Below are 16,462 nucleotides of genomic sequence, written 5' to 3'. Positions count from 1 at the left end.
AAACTTGACTCAGTGAACAGGGCCAATATCTTTTCTAGAAAATAAATATATATATACACACACACGATCTAACATGACAAATGTTTTCAAGCAAGATGGGAAACAGCATTTTGTCCAATTCATATCTGACTAATACAAAGGACTATCAAAAGTCTCTCAAATCTCTAATCAAATAATAATCAGATGCACTTTGTAACTGTGGTAAATATAATTGGATATGCTGGCTGCCTTAACACACAACAAGGATGACATTTTGCAGATAACATGAAGTATCACTTTCTCTTAGACAACTGAGGCAACTCCTAAAGAGGCACAAAACTGTTCATTTTAGCTGCCTGGTAAATGGTGTTTAGGACACCTTTTTTGCCAGATTATGCATATAAGTAACATCCTAATATAACTACCTGAAATAAAAGTATAACAAAATGTAAATCTGAACACTTCAAACCTAATGTTGAAACATTTTGGAAAAAACCTGAAGTTCAGCAAAATGTAGAGTCTCCTCCTTAATTTTGAGGAATTCTTCTTAGCTTGCATCTTACCTCAACAATTGTGTCAACACTCAGTCAACTGAGGAATTTGCTATCCAACGTGTCATAAAAGCTTAAAACGTTACTAACAAAACTAGCAGCTGCATTATTTTAAACCAGAGGTATTTTCCCTAGAACAGGAAGTCTATCTTTTTACAAACTGGCACCATGTAAATTGCTAAAAACCTGTCAATAAATCCTTTTGAAGAGAGATCTATCAATCAGGATATTGCTTTCAAGAAATAAATATATGCACAACTGTTTTTTCCCTTTCATCAAACCATCTGCTAATTTATTTTTCCATTTGGACAAAGAACAAGTCTTCTTGTTCCCAGCTGCCAGCAATTCCAAACCTCTACAAGTTGGCTAATTTGTTCAAATATTAATATACATCTCTTTCCCATAATTAGGCATCTGTCATAGAATTTTTGTCTGGTCTGGAAATGCAGATTGCACACAACCAATAATGTTTAAATCCAGAAAAGCAGAGTTACATTTCAAATTCATATATTCTTGTTCCTCCAATTCCTGTAAAAACACAGGAAAGCTGTCCCTACAAACCAATCAGTTAAAAAGCATGGCAGTCCTGCAGGATGAAGTTCAGGAACTCATGGGACCTGCCAAGTTCCAGCATCATCTTTGACTCCCTCTGTGAAAGGAGAAAAACTCTATGGCTTCTTTAAAAGCTAAAAAAACAGTTCCTTGAACATTTAGATACTGTTTTTAAACCATTAAAAAAAGTAACACTACATTCTCAGAAAAAAATGGCGACCATAAGGGATGTCAGCAGGGCTTCGCAAGCTCACAAGCCACCTTTAGAAGGATGTCGTGCTCTTGTCCTATGGTCCCATAGCTATGCTATCCAGCTACAGCTTTATGGTCTATTTTTATCCAGACTGAATACCACAATAAATTTGCCACTGAAAAGGAGCCTCCAGTCTTCTTTTGAAACATCTGTCATTAAAAACATAAGGGAGATGTTGAAATGTACATGATGAAATGGCCATAACACTTCTGTCCCACCAGTTTTAAGAGAGTCTAATAGGATAGGAAATACCAAAACTTTCCAACAGGTATTTAATTCTCCATATTCAATTAACAAAGAGTGCTGTAGAGGAAAAAAGCCTCAAATCATTCAGAGATCTTAAAAGGTATAAGATGCACAAGTGGCTCATCACCACATTCAGATACCACAGTGATGTCCACATTACTTATATTAGATAGATCATGTTAGTTAAGGGGGTATTTATGCAAACAGTGAACTGTGAAAATTTCAGAGAAGGTCTTAGACAACTATGCATCACTGCTGGCTTCCAGATCCCAAGTTGCAACATAATGTAACACCATACCTTACAGAGGTTATACTGCTGATGAGCCTCTCAGATTGATCCGACAAGTCCGATGGAAGTACTAGTTCAACTGGCTGCAGACGCAAAACTCGACTCTCTAATTCTAAGCGAGATGAGGAGTCCTGAAAACTGTCAAAAACTACTTCCCCAGTAGTGGGTTGGACTCCCTGTCAAATACAAAAATATATAAACAGAGTGTTTACCTTGCCATTGACAAACATCGTATTTTGCTAGGGCAGCAAAAGCCAAAATGAATCTCTTACGCTTGATTCTGAGTGTGCAGGACAATTTTTGAGTATTTGCCAGCAGGCACACGCAAAGCTCAGAGAATAGTTTTGGTTAGTCAATCATTATAAGTTTTAACAAATCAGCAAGGAAATTTCACACACACTTAATGGCGTGTTACACAAAAACGATGACTCCACCAGTCCCACAATTTCTTGGCGACATTGGAAAACTAAAAATACGTACGTATTTCAAATGTAGAGAACATAGGTCCTATCCTAACAATTTTGAAAGCCCAAATGTTAGTCTAAACAGGATGATAATGATGTCTTAAAAAATGTTAAGAAGTCTGAATAGCATTGGTTCATTTTACATGTCATTGCTCAAATTCTGTCACTATTAAGGGGCAATGCAAATCCACATAATTGAAAACCTATGGAATTTAGACAGGATTCTCCCTAAAAATGAGATGCCTTTCTAAAATGTGCTTTTACAACTGAGGGGGGACAAGGTGGTTGAAGTGATATCTTTTATTGGTCAAACTTCTGTTGGTGAAAGAGACAAGCTTTTGAGCGAATCTCTCTTGAATATCCTCAGACTGACACAGTACACCACCACTTATAACTGGGACAGATACATACTGGATCAGATACCACAATGACAAGTACAATCAGAAAACCTGTAAACAAAATGAATGAATGAATGAACGAACTATCAGTAGACAGAGTGTCAGTTCTCATTTTAGTCACTATTTGCCTAGTATATAGTTCTCATTTCAGAATCTCCAAAGAAAATCAAAAGTTGAAGTCTAAGACGACTGTGAATCTCATTACTAAACTTTTGTGAAGGAAGAGCAATTTACTGAGGAAACAGATGCAGTCAGCAACAAGTGTAAGTGTTTTGAACACTTACGAGGGACAACATTTTCAACAATTTACAAAACATATTTTAACTCTAATATTGTCTTTTTTTTTTTATTTGAATAAAACACTGTTTTCAAGCAATTATGCATGAGCAAAAGTGATATGCCTTGTACACCGGATATATAATTCAGGCTATCAACTCAAGCGTTTTTGATTTTTTATATATAAAATGTCTCATTCAATTCACATATGAACTGAAAGATATAAATAGCATTCATTAAAAACTTTGCATTATGTCTTATAAACACCGTTACTGTCAGGGGAGACAATCACAAAGGAATTTTAAAACACAGAGATAAATCACAAAATAAGCCCTAACCATAAACTCAGATTCCTCAACAAAGACAACTTACCACTATGCCTATGACAACATCCCCTTTCTTCTTGTCTCTTAAGCTTTCTTTATTTTCACAGATACAAAGAAGATAGTTATCGGAGACATCAGCCGTTATTTCTTCAACATCTACAGGATCATCTAGCTTCAGCAAAGGGTTCACATTTGATAAATATTAAAAAAAACAACTAATAGTTCACATGGATAAAACCAGTGATGGTTGCCGAAAACAATCTTCTTTCTGGGATAAATATAATAGTATTCCATATACCCAACAGAAACACCAACTTGACAGAGGACAGCCTCCTTCCTACATAAAACTGACTCAGGTGGTGTGGATACTGGTCAATTTCAAATTCCTGACATAGCACCAAAATCAAAGTTAGTGATTGCCTTAGACCCATGCCCACTGAAAGATCCCCACAGTGTACGCATACATATCATCATCATCTCAGCAAAACACCAGTCTTTATCCTCTGTCTGGAGTCTTCTATTCAAACAATCGCAGGCTGTTGCAGATACTAAATTCCCTACTGTCTTTGTGCTGTCCCTGCTCAGTAAGTAGCACTCTGACGACGTAGCCTACTAGCCAGCTTGTAAAACTTGTGCAATTGACAGTAAAGAGCAAAATTTGCTGATGAGCATCACACGACAGCAAGCTAGCACCTGATGTAGTAGCAACAGTCTGCAACGGAGACCACTAGTGTCCTAGCAGTAGCAGTGGAGAGCAAAAGATCACCTGCATTTATATATTACATTCAAACCATGCAAGGTGTCATCCAGTGTTGTTCCTCACTCCACTAGCTTTTACCTGAGCCTTCCAACACATTTCAAGAGTAACTAGAGTCACACTGGTGTCTCCAGCAAAAAAACAAAAACAAAAACAAAAAAAAACCCAACAGTATTTTATTATAATGCCCTTGCTCCATTAAACAATTACGCAGCAAGTTGCTTCCCTGATTTGTGGGTTTTAACTTCTAGTACCCTTTTCCCTAACTGCAGTTTTAGGATGACCTAATCAAGAAATAAACAGAAGATGTGTTTTCTTTTGTCTCGTCTCCCTCCTGGCACACAGGACCTCACAAAGAGGGCAAGTGTACCAAACCTGAAGAATGGCTGGCAGGAAGTAGACAGGAGAATGGGTTTAGTCACAAAAAGAGGTAAGTGGATGAGACCACACATCTTGCGTTGTATAGGGCTAGCTCATCCTAATTTAGTGAGCTCAAGTCAAGTCAATTTTCTTCTTTAGCTCTTAGTACCTAATAACTACTTAGTGTGAAAAATTTAAAAGAATCTGTGGGTGCTGACTGGGAATGGTCACAAAAAACAAAGGAATGGACAAAGTAAAAGGAAGAAAGAAATAGCTGCGCTTGTCACAAGCTATTTTTAATTCATTTTTATATCCTATTTCAGTTACAAGGATTAAAGGGCAGGCTACCAATTTAGATTTTTCATAGCCCATTGGCTTTCGATTCAGGCTCACCTCATTTTATATGAAACACTTATTACCAGCATCAATAGTTCCTCTACCCTCTTTCATTATTAGGCCATAGGACCCACTTCTGTTTGTTTTAACTGTATCTACCTCTGAACATAATTAAATCCAGGTTGTCATAAAAATAAAGGGAAGGGTAAACCCCTTTGAAATCCCTCCTGGCCAGGGGAAAGCTCCTCTCACCTGTAAAGGGTTAAGAAGCTAAGGGTAACCTCGCTGGCACCTGACCAAAATGACCAATGAGGACACAAGATACTTTCAAAAGCTGGGAGGAGGGAGAGAAACAAAGGGTCTGTCTGTCTGTCCGTAGTCTTCTTTGTCGGGGATAGACCAGGAATGGAGTCTTAGAACTTTTAGTAAGTAATCTAGCTAGGTATGTGTTAGATTATGATTTCTTTAAATGGCTGAGAAAAGAATTGTGCTGAATAGAATAACTATTTCTGTCTGTGTATCTTTTTTGTAACTTAAGGTTTTGCCTAGAGGGGTTCTCTATGTTTTTTTAATCTAATTACCCTGTAAGATATCTACCATCCTGATTTTACAGGGGGGATTTCTTCATTTCTATTTACCTCTATTTTTATTAAAAGTCTTCTTGTAAGAAACTGAATGCTTTTTCATTGTTCTCAGATCCAAGGGTCTGGGTCTGTAGTCACCTAGGCAAATTGGTGAGGCTTTTTACCAAACCTTGTCCAGGAAGTGGGGTGCAAGGTTTTGGGAAGTATTTTGGGGGGAAGGACGCGTCCAAACAGCTCTTCCCCAGTAACCAGTATTAGTTTGGTGGTGGTAGCGGCCAGTCCAAGGACAACAGGTGGAATATTTTGTACCTTGGGGAAGTTTTGACCTAAGCTGGTAAAGATAAGCTTAGGAGGTTTTTCATGCAGGTCCCCACATCTGTACCCTAGAGTTCAGAGTGGGGGAGGAACCTTGACACAGGTGCTGACTCCAGACTCTTAATCCTTCCCCCTTTCAAGACCTCTAATTAAGAATTACTAATGCTACACCTACCAACAGGTCAAAAACCTGGTCAGGACATCACCAAAGGCACAGCATAAATCCTAGCAGTACATTTTTCTCATTTGGGAGAGAAAAAAAAACAAAAAAAACCAAGAATTGTGAGGACGATGTAATCTCTGTTCTATTGCAACACACTTAAAAACCTGAGAGAGATTTCATTCTTCATGAAATCTGGATGAAGTCCTACCATAGCCTAAAATGTGGGTATACCTGAGTATCATTAGCCTTGTCTTAACAGCATAGCAAACCGTTCAGAAACCTTATTTGCTGCTGCCATTGATTTCCTTTTATATTAAGTGTTGGCCACTAAATATGCACCAATGTAAGGGATTTACAATGACTTTTTTGGGGGGGGGGAGAGATCATATAAGTAATTCCCCCCCCTGGGCTATGCAAACAGAAAATCTTCCTCTCGTGTTTACTGCATACCCAAAAATATTAAAGGTTAAGATGAGGAAGCCCTTGATTCTTGAAGTCTCATTTCTAGCAACAAATTTCCAGAGGTTGACTTTTTTTTTTTTTTTAAACTACTGGAATTGGATGCACTGCCATTTCCAAAAAGTGCTCCAATAATGCAATCCCGCAATAGAGTCCAGTGCTATTGCAAAACATCTGAAACTCACAAATATTGATAGTTTTAACATTTCACCATCCTCTATTTCCCAGTCCTATTGAATAAATTTCTGCTGTAAATACAGAAGTGACAATGCAGCCAGAACCTTCCCAATGCAGAGGGGAAAAAAACAGTCAGCACTTCCCACCCACCTACGCCCATTAATTAACAGGAACGTGCTCTCTTATACTGAAGGACTATGGCAAAAAAATCTCAAACACACACAACCCATACTGAACATTGCATAACACAGAGCACAATGAAGATTAGTATAAAAGCAAAATAATTAACACATCAAAAAAAGATATCTTCTCCGATAAGTGTAGATTTGGTATAGAGAGCAGTCAGTTTTCGAGTAAAGAGAGAGCTTTTATTTTCTCCAGCAGCCTTCAGTGCTGCAGTTTCCATTTGTTTTACAACTCCCACCTATAATATGCACAAAAAAAATATGTTAACTAATGAACGAAAAAAGGATAACCAACTTTAAACAAAAAATTTAATTTAAGAGATACAAATATTAAACCAAAATGTGCTTGTGAGGGGAGAAGGGCTAGAACCAGCCCTACTAATTCAGACCATCAAGTATGACAGAATTGCAGCTTACCTGCAACTTCCTTTCTCCTCTTGCCCTTACTGTCTCATGGTTTATACTGAAACAACTTAGCTTGAGAGGTTGGCCACCTGTCAGAGAAGAATTGCTGCAGCAATTCTTTCACTGTAGATAGTAAAGTTCACCAGAACATCAGGCAATAAGAGGTACAAAAAAGACTCAAATGATCATAGAGGGGAAAGAAGGGAAAGAGATTAGCAACAGAGAGATTAACAACAATGCAAAAGGAGAGAGGAAAAAACATGGGTTGAGAAGAAAAAAAGGAAAACAGAAAGGAGAAAGAGAGAGAGATGAAGGAAGTGCTTTCTGTCCTACTTTCTATCACTTACTGACAGGCAGAACTGCTTCCAGAAAAGTCAAATGGACCCTGAAATATTGTGAGACCAACGGAGGCGGCCTGAATCAACATAAATAAAAATCATAAAGGTTCCTAGACATTGTATATAGAAAGCACTGAATGAAAAGGAGTTTGTCATATGTTTTTCCAGTAAAATATTAAAAGGTTTCATATTTTGTATCTTTCAAGTGAGAACATCCATATGACATCAACAATTATTTCAGTGAGGATTGAGACTATTTTGGTTTTAACAATATCTAATTAAATAAAAAAATGACCTTATATCCTTTTGCTACAAGTCGCCGTACATGAACAAATAGTCTGTGGGTCGGTATACTGGCAGTCATAAAATTGTGATCCTGATGACAGTAAATGTTTAGCTCCTTTGCTGCAATCTGCAAAGTATGAAAAAAATAATCAGTCAACAATTAGGGTCACTCTTACTTCATATTCTCTGTCTAGATTCTTTTGGTAACTGTGATAGAGCTGTGTGAATACAGACTTGTCAAAAAGTGTTACTGTAAATCAGTTATTAACCAAAACTATGGCGGTGTGTTGTGGAATGCTAAGCAGGAGAACTGAGGTACTAGAAGTCTAAGCATGGAGCAAGCGTTCACAATCTCAGCATCCTAACTAGAACAAAGAACTCCATTCCCACAGACTTTACTTGTTAACTTACTAGGGTGGATAAAAAAAAATCAAATATTCTTTTTTAAAAAAAATCAATTATTTTGAGTTAAACTGGGTTTTTTATTTAAATTAAATGCATTTTCTATTTTAAAATAAACCCATTTAAAATTAAAATTGAAAATACAATAGGCTACAAAAAAAGACCTAAAATTACTATAATCTATTAAAATAATTTAAATTAAATATAAATAATAAAAAGCAGTACCTATTTGCTGCTGAAATTTTAAAGATCATCAAACCACTGAACTGATGAAAGTCACTGGCTAAGCACCTGGAACCACAGAGTTAGCTGAAGTGCTAAATGAGTTTTTGACAGCACTAGCATCTTCTGCAAGTGCAGAAGGAATATTTTTTTCATTCTTATTTAACTAGTTCAGTTAAATGACCTGTTCATTCCAAGTCAAAAAACAATTAGAAGTTGAAAAAAAAGCAGGAAAGCTTGTTTTCTTCTTACTATCATTGAATAAAAAAGCTAGGTCTGAAAGGAAGAGATCTACTAGTCTTGAAAGACATAGTCCCCAGAACCTATCAGTTCAATTTACTAAATACAGATAATACTTCCTTTGTTTAATAAATCAGTTAGCTTTAAATGCAAAACATGTTTTGATGAACTCCACTGAACTTTTTTTTTTTTTAAATGTATCCAGTGCATTAAAGGAGTTTTATTGAACTAATAGAAACAATTTTAAAATACTAGTCCACTTCAACTGAATTTTAATTTCTACAGAGAGTGCTTGACTCAAAACACAACCAAAAAATTAATCTAGTAAAGATGATACATAATAAAAAAAATTAAGAATCTGAATAAACATATATTAAGTTATATAACTGCTTAAATAAATGTGTTGATATAGTGTATTCTTCCGGTTAACAAAAGGAAGTACCAAATTTAGTTGGCTAGAATTAGTTGCAAATCAACCTGTTTAAATGGTTACCAACCAATGAGAACGAACCTTTATTTACAAAGGTAACTAAAAAGTACAGAAGCAAAACAAGATTAAAATTGTTAATTTAAATCAAGGTTTCCTGCTTAAAAATATGCTTCAAATCAATGATTGAAACCACTGATTTAAATCAATCCACCCTGCAACTTACCCCATGATACCGTGAATGAATACCAAGGGCCAAAGAGTTCCCATTGAAGTCCAGTGCAAGAAGGCAGTATAAGTTATGTTACCTTGATAAGCCTAAATAACTATCTAGCCCGTGAAACTGCACCCATCACATTAGCATCCAAGCACCCTCACAAGAATAAAATCACAGCAGCTGCTAGAAACATGACATTACACAATGACCCAAAGACATTTTTCTTTCCAGATGTCAGCTCTGTGCTTTGGACAAGCAGAAGGGTGTTAACAAACCTGAATGGGCTTCAGGACAGTAAATCTGCTAGCAAATTGGTAGACCAAATACCCAGAACAAAGACAACTGGGCAAATGAAGCCTCCGATGGCTAAGCAAAAGTAATTTTCCCTTTGCTCCTAATTATATATGTAAATAGCTCAGAACAAAGGCTAAAACAGTATTAATGATTTAGAGAGATGAGAGAAAGGATGTTCATGGGCCATTTTGTGGTTTGCAGACATGTAAGCCATGTTCCTTTGAAATTTTTGCCTGTTCATATAGATTTCAGTTGTGCAGATAAAGCACCAGATATAATTTCATACCTAATTGTGTCAAACATCCCCTATTCATTTCTATATAGCCCTCTATTAATGAGGGTAGTAGCTATTTTCACAAATATATGCAATTAGGGCAGTTGGACATTGCATTTTTCAGAAAGTCATCAGGTTACTGTCAAGCTAAATATTTTTATTCTGATCATTAGTTCTATGCCATAATACAGTTCACCCTCAATTTCTTCAGTTTAACTTTGGTAAACAAGGTAATGTTATTGTAGAATCTAATATTGGCTGATTTGTCAGTACTTCAAATAGGGAATACTGCAAATATTGATGTGCCTTTCTTGTGGTACAAAAAAATGTATTGACACCTTTAGATTTAAAGAGGGTAGATCTTTTGTATCTTGATTACAAGTGTTATTCTAAATTTAAAGAACCTTTTCTATCAATGATGGTGGCCCTCCACACAATGTAACAAAGTAAACAACAATAAGTGCTCTTGGTAAAAGTTACTTACCTCTGCATCTTCTCCAAAGAATCTATACTTATATCCACATTCCACACACAAAATAGCATCTTTATACTGTTCTTTCATTTCCATGAACTGGAGTTCTAGTGGAGTGTATATGCTTTTGGTTCTTTTTTTAAGGAGGTTTATATTAGAAGTATTTTGAGAGCCTTCATAACTCTTACATGAAGCTGAAAATTGACTAAGACTGAAGCATGACTGTTCCTGTGAACAAAAAAGATATTACAATAATTATGGAGGAACACTCAATTACTGAATACTTAAATTACACTTTTAAAAACATACAGTTCCAGCATCCAGAACTGGCTGTCATACAACTGTGCTGAATATATTGAAACATTCTTTCAGGTTAAAATAACAATTCTGAACCTACTGTCAGCTAGTGCAATATATATGCATAAACAATAGCCCAATAAACTGAAAACGAAGATTGTGAAAGGAAAACAAAGGCTAGAAAGGGAATAAAGAAAAGTTCTGTGACTGATCACATGACTACACACACTCAATCCCACTCTGCACAAATGACATTCCAAGAGGTCTTCAATTGGCCTCTCCTCCTTTCATCAGTTGTCCATGTAATCAAAATATAAATGTCAAATCTTATCAAATTTGGTATCTTTCCTTCAACCAAAAATGAAAGTTAACTTATCTGAACTAGGCAAAATAAGTATGAACATAATATAGAAGTGCTGGAAGTAAAGCTCTCCTCTGCTGAATAACCACCAGCCAATCCACGAAAAAGCAGTACATCAAACAAGCAGTTATGTGCCTTGACCTCTAAATCCTCAATCCCACAATCTGATCCAGGTGAGAGATTCTTGTGCCCATATGGAGCCCAATGAAAATCAGTGAGGCACCAGGCTGATACAAGGTTCTCCTACTTCAATCAGATTGCAGGATCAGGGCTCAAAAACTTAGCAAGTACTCCTATTACAGTCTGTTTTGAGAGCATAGGGACACTATATTTAACTGTACAGATATCATTCCAATGTTTTTTCAATATAAGCCTATCTCCAAAATACGTTCTGGTCTAACCACATCTTCCCCAGTGGGGAACATTATAGAGTGTTATAACAGCCTTGAATCCCACTGGGATAGGTTACATTCCAGTAATAATTTTGTACTAGTTTCTATCCTTATTATAACACCTGAATTGAACAAGAACTCAGTTGAAAGTCACATTGGAAAAGATGTGCATGCAAATATGAATAATCTCACCACATCCAAAGTACAGGATACGTTACCACCATTTTTTATCTTCTAATCTTTAAACATTTCTTATTTAAAACAAATTTCATTAAAACTTCAGTTGCACTGTTTTAGAATATCACTGAAGAATATCAAGAGCAGTTTTACTTACTGTGTTAAGAGTTAAGTAAAATGCTAGAATATGAATGTCAGATTCTACCATTGGTACGATATTGCATAATTTCATGTTGCATTCTGTCACACAGAACTTAAGAAAAACCCAACAACAAAGTCTGTATTTTAATCATAAAAAGGAATCCAAACTGCACTGTAATTCAGTGATCCCTGGAACAGAAGCACTGCATACCTTCTCACTGATCTGAGAACCTGTGTCCTGAGAATGAAGAGCACTATTCATTTCCAGGGGTCTTTCCACAAAAGTAGGACATTTTTCCAAGTGCACAGATGGACTCCCTTGTAAAGTATCCACCTGGACTCTGTTACATGGGTGCTTTAAATCACTGCAGAATTCTCTCAGTTTGTTTAATGTTTTCACAGATATGCAGGGCCTGGCACATTTCTTAGGCTCTTCTTCATTAATAAAAATACACAAAGAAAATATATTAGCAAATTACCTTGCAATTATGATTTCAATGAGATTGACATCAAAGATGAGAAAGACAAGGTAGATAAGGTAATATCTTTTATTGGACCAACTTCTGCCTGTGGAAGATACAAGCTTTTGAGCTACACAGAGCTCTACTTCAGGTCTGGGGAAGGATGGATAGCATCTGTGCTAAATATAAATTGGGACAGGTGGTTACGCGAAAGGAGTAATGCATGTTGGAGGCAGTCACTTGGAATGAAGTGAACAACTGGGAGTAGCTTGTTCTGCGTAAACGGTCTGGAACGGGCAATTAAGGGAATCTGGCAGTGTGGTGCATTACAAAAGAAGGCAGCACTCAGTATCATTAATCTAGCATAAATATTCTTCTAAATAACTATTTGTGTAACTGTAATAAAGATTATATTCACATTAACATGAAATCATAATCACATCTCAAACAACTAATATTTACATAGATATATAAAGAAACAGGATCAACTTAAAAATCTCACTTCTTACTATTTTTAATCTACTATTGCTACAATTAACACCTACCTGAGGGTTGGTCTACACAGAAAGCTTACATAGGCATAACTGTGTCTTTCAGGGGTATAAAAAAAAATTCCATACTCATAAGAGATGTAACTATGCCAACCCAACCCCCAGTGTGTACAGCTCTAGGTCAATGGAAGAAGTATTCCATTGACCTAGTTACTCGCCTCTCTGGAAGGTGGATTAACTACAGTGACAGGAGAACCCCTCCTGCAGCTGTAATGAGTATCTACACTGAAATGCTGCATCTGTGCCGCTGTAGTGTTTTAAGTGCAGAAATAGCCTTAGTGCTGCTGTAGCACATAAGTGCAGGTAATTCACCTCCCTGAGAGGCTGTAGCTAGGTCAACCGAAGAATTTTTCCACTGACCTAGCGCTGCCTCCGCCAGGGATTGGGCTGGCTTAACTACATCACACAGGAATGTGGCTTTTTCACACCCCTGAATGATGTAGCTGGGTAGACCTAACTTTTTAGTGTCAACCAGGCCTTAGATTAGGTCTTGAAAGACATTAGGAAAAAAAAATTCCAAGTATGCTTATTTTGTGAATGTGACAGAACTTTGTATATAATCAGATTCACTATTTCCCTGTATAATCCGTGAAGTCCAGGTCCACAAAGAGACTAACATTTAGGCACCTAGAAAAATCAGTGGACCAATGAGATCACAAAGCCTGAGCTAGGTGCATAGCCGCCCTAAACAATGAATGGGGAGAGACAGGCACCTAAGAAAGCTATCCACAAAAGCCAACATACTAGGTGGGGAGCGGCCTAAGGGAGATGCCAAAGAAAGGGGGCAATAGTCTTTGGAGCAGAGGGACTGGATCTCCCACATGAATGCCCTAATCACAATGCTACAGAACCATTCTCAGTCACACACTCTGGCCTAATGACTCATGATTTACCCAAAGAGGACCAGCTTCAACAGGAGAGACTAAAGAATACTCTGACGTGAGTCTCCTCTAGCACAGCCGTTAGGGCATCCTCTAAGAGGTGGGAGGTGCCTGTTCAAATCCTCTCTTCCCCCCATCAGGGAAATGAAGGAATTGGATCCGAGTCTACCACAACCTAGCCTAGTGGTTAGAGCATTCACCTGAGTTATATGGGACGCTTTTCCTCCTCCATCTGGATTTTTGAATGGGTCCCAGTCCACTCCGCATACTCAGAGCACACCTACTGGACCATGCTCCGCAGGAATATCTATCCTTCCCTGGTATGAGAATCACATTGCCTAAAGGGAGCAGCAGCCCACAAGCAGAAACGTAGGCAACTTTTACAGCAAAAATGTAGGTACTGACTGAGTTTAGGCAGCTACACGATTAGGTGGCAGCTGAGTGGGGGTTCTGTGGATTGTAAAAGTGCCTAAATCCAAATACTGGATCTGGGACCCATTTGGATCTGGGCCTTAGTTTCCCGTTTCTGTGTATCTCACACAGAAGGCAAAAAAATCCTTTTATTTTAATAGAGCAAAGTAATTGTAAAGCTACAAAATCAGTAGGGGATCTGAGGACAGTATCATCTGAAACTACTTTAGCTATTTTTTTTTCCAAACACACTATATTTCAAGTTGATAGTACGTCTCGACATTTTTTCACTCTTATTTCTAATGTACTTTCAAGCACTATAAAAGTGTTGTTCCACATCAATACAGTCCCTTTCTATTTTGAAAATGATTCTTTCCTCAAAATCTTTAATGGAGTTAATGAACCTTTTTATTCACTGCCTTGTTTCTCTACCAACATTAATTTGTTAGTTAAATGCTTGGTGTAGAAACAGAGCACAACTTTTTTCTTAAATTAGTTTCAACATAATTAGCAGCTATGATTTCTCAACAACTAATGGCACTTTAAAATACATACACTGAATTCAAAAACTAGTCCCTAAACTATAGGACAATGTAATTTTAACTTTTGACAATTAATAATTATTTACTCAATTTAAGTGCCTGCAAGTTTTTGTTTACAATGAACTCACCAACATCAAGAATCTTCACTGCATCATGGCCGTCCTTTCTATTACTTTGTACTGGTTTTGTCCTCTTTTTACTAGGTTCATTGTTTTCAACAGCTCTTCTCTTATTTCTGCCAGACTTAGAAGTCTAAAACATTAATTTTTTAAAAGTTAGTTTATTTTCTTCCCTTGTCATATGCTGGAAGAATGAAAAATAGATACCCAAAGAACAGACTCTCTCTCTGCAGAATAAAGTAAAAACACCAATTTAATTTTCTATATAACACTTAGAAATTCTTTGCTCTTTTAACTAACTGTATCTGTATGTATACAATGTTTTTTATAATTGGCTAGATTTATTCAAAACAGATACAAAAACTAGTTATTCTTGGGGAATTCTGTGCCACTGCTTGTGCACATAATGAGCCGCACAAAATTTTAATTTTTGCGCAGAAAAAAGCTGGTCAGAAAGTTGCTGCAGTTCTGCCTTTTGCCCACCAGAGGGTGCTGTGGTGCTAAAACAGAGCAGCAGCTCCTGGCCAGCTATGGAAGAGGAAAAAAACTGCCTTCTTCACAGCACCTGTCGGGCCAGGTCAGGAGACAGGGGGTCACAGATGGGTTCATACAGGCTTGTGGGAGAGGACAGTCTGGGGCAGGGGCTGAATGGGAGTGGAGGTGCAGAGCCACAGGGGGGGAAAGAGGTACAGGGCCACATGGTGATGAGGGAGGGGGTGCAAGGCCACATAGGAGAAGGGGGATGGCTGAGTGGGATCACAGAGACACACTGGAACAGGGGAAGGGGTTGCAGGGCCACATGGGGGTGCAGGGACACATGGGGACAGGAGTAAAGGTACCTGACTGAATGGGAGAGGCTAGGGCTCAGCCAGGATCTGCATGGAAGGACGCTCCCTAACAATCCCTCCCCTGCCCCCCATCTCCAAAAAACCTGTTCCATAGTTTTCTTACCCATACCCAACAACCCTCCAAGTTCACACCCAGGCTCCTTCCCAGCAATTACTTTCCTCTCCCTCAGCTCCTCCATTACCCATGACTCCCTCAAGCTTTTGCATTGCTTCTGCAGGGTGCGGGAAATATGGTTCTGTATTGTAGTTTAAATGAATTATTACTCAGCGTTCTGTATTAATATGCCTAGTAAGGAATCTATTTGTCAAAAAACATTCCCTGAATCTTTTTTGTTGTCTCTATCGTTACAGACATACTTGCTGACAGGTATTATGAAATAAATGACCAAAAATAACTGAAACAGGTGCAGTTATATTGTGTTATTTTAACAAATAAAATATGCAGAATTTGAAAATATTGAGCACAGGATTTTTAATGTTTTGGTGCAGAATTCCTCAAGGAGTAACTAGTGTACTCTAGACAGTAGACAGAACAAGGTATTATTGCAACATAGCTCCAGTCTCCAGCTCGACTATGTCTACATGTTGGACAAAATCCTTAACCCAATAGAATAACTGGTGCAACATCTATTGACTTCAATAGGACTAGGATCTGACCTTTTGTGAGCAAAATTACCGTTAGAAAACTTTTCACTGCCCTACCTGAAATGACTTGGGCCTTTACTCTGCAATGAGCTCTGCACAGGCACACCCTCAGGCTCACAGGGAGCTCACTGGAGACTGAGGCCTTGGTGACCTAAATTATAGTGCCATAGGTGAACTTAACACTTTACAACCACATAAAAAGGTAAAATCCTTGATCCCCTCAAATCTCTCAGTGAATAGACATCCATGTTATGAACCTCCCCACAAGTGGTATTGGTTACTCATTCTTTGGCAGAGAGGACTAGAATTAATAGTGCATGTAAACTGAACAGGATTGAGGGATATTGGTTAGGGTAATGTTGCATCTGCCATCAGGAGAGAGAAGATTTC

The 16,462-nt window shown here is 37.6% G+C and overlaps 1 protein-coding gene across 6 annotated transcripts in view; it reads right to left on the bottom strand.

Moving 5' to 3' along the window:
• The window catches only part of MSH3 (mutS homolog 3), a 190,218-nt gene that overhangs the window by 168,499 nt on the left and 5,257 nt on the right, over positions 1–16,462 (bottom strand). For all 6 annotated transcript variants that reach the window (XM_073344375.1, XM_073344373.1, XM_073344377.1 and 3 more), the window contains exons 2-8: positions 14,589–14,712; positions 11,826–12,049; positions 10,259–10,474; positions 7,709–7,825; positions 6,792–6,909; positions 3,381–3,526; positions 1,880–2,046 (exon numbers count right to left, since the gene is read on the bottom strand). In XM_073344375.1, the coding sequence (XP_073200476.1) occupies positions 1,880–2,046; positions 3,381–3,526; positions 6,792–6,909; positions 7,709–7,825; positions 10,259–10,474; positions 11,826–12,049; positions 14,589–14,712 (1,112 nt within the window). The remainder of the gene's footprint in view (positions 1–1,879; positions 2,047–3,380; positions 3,527–6,791; positions 6,910–7,708; positions 7,826–10,258; positions 10,475–11,825; positions 12,050–14,588; positions 14,713–16,462) is intronic.

This window comes from Lepidochelys kempii, chromosome 5 (genome assembly GCF_965140265.1).
Source record: "Lepidochelys kempii isolate rLepKem1 chromosome 5, rLepKem1.hap2, whole genome shotgun sequence".
Lineage (NCBI taxonomy): Eukaryota > Metazoa > Chordata > Testudines > Cheloniidae > Lepidochelys > Lepidochelys kempii.
Note: the sequence above shows the minus strand (reverse complement) of the source record. Positions and strands in the feature narration are given on the sequence as shown.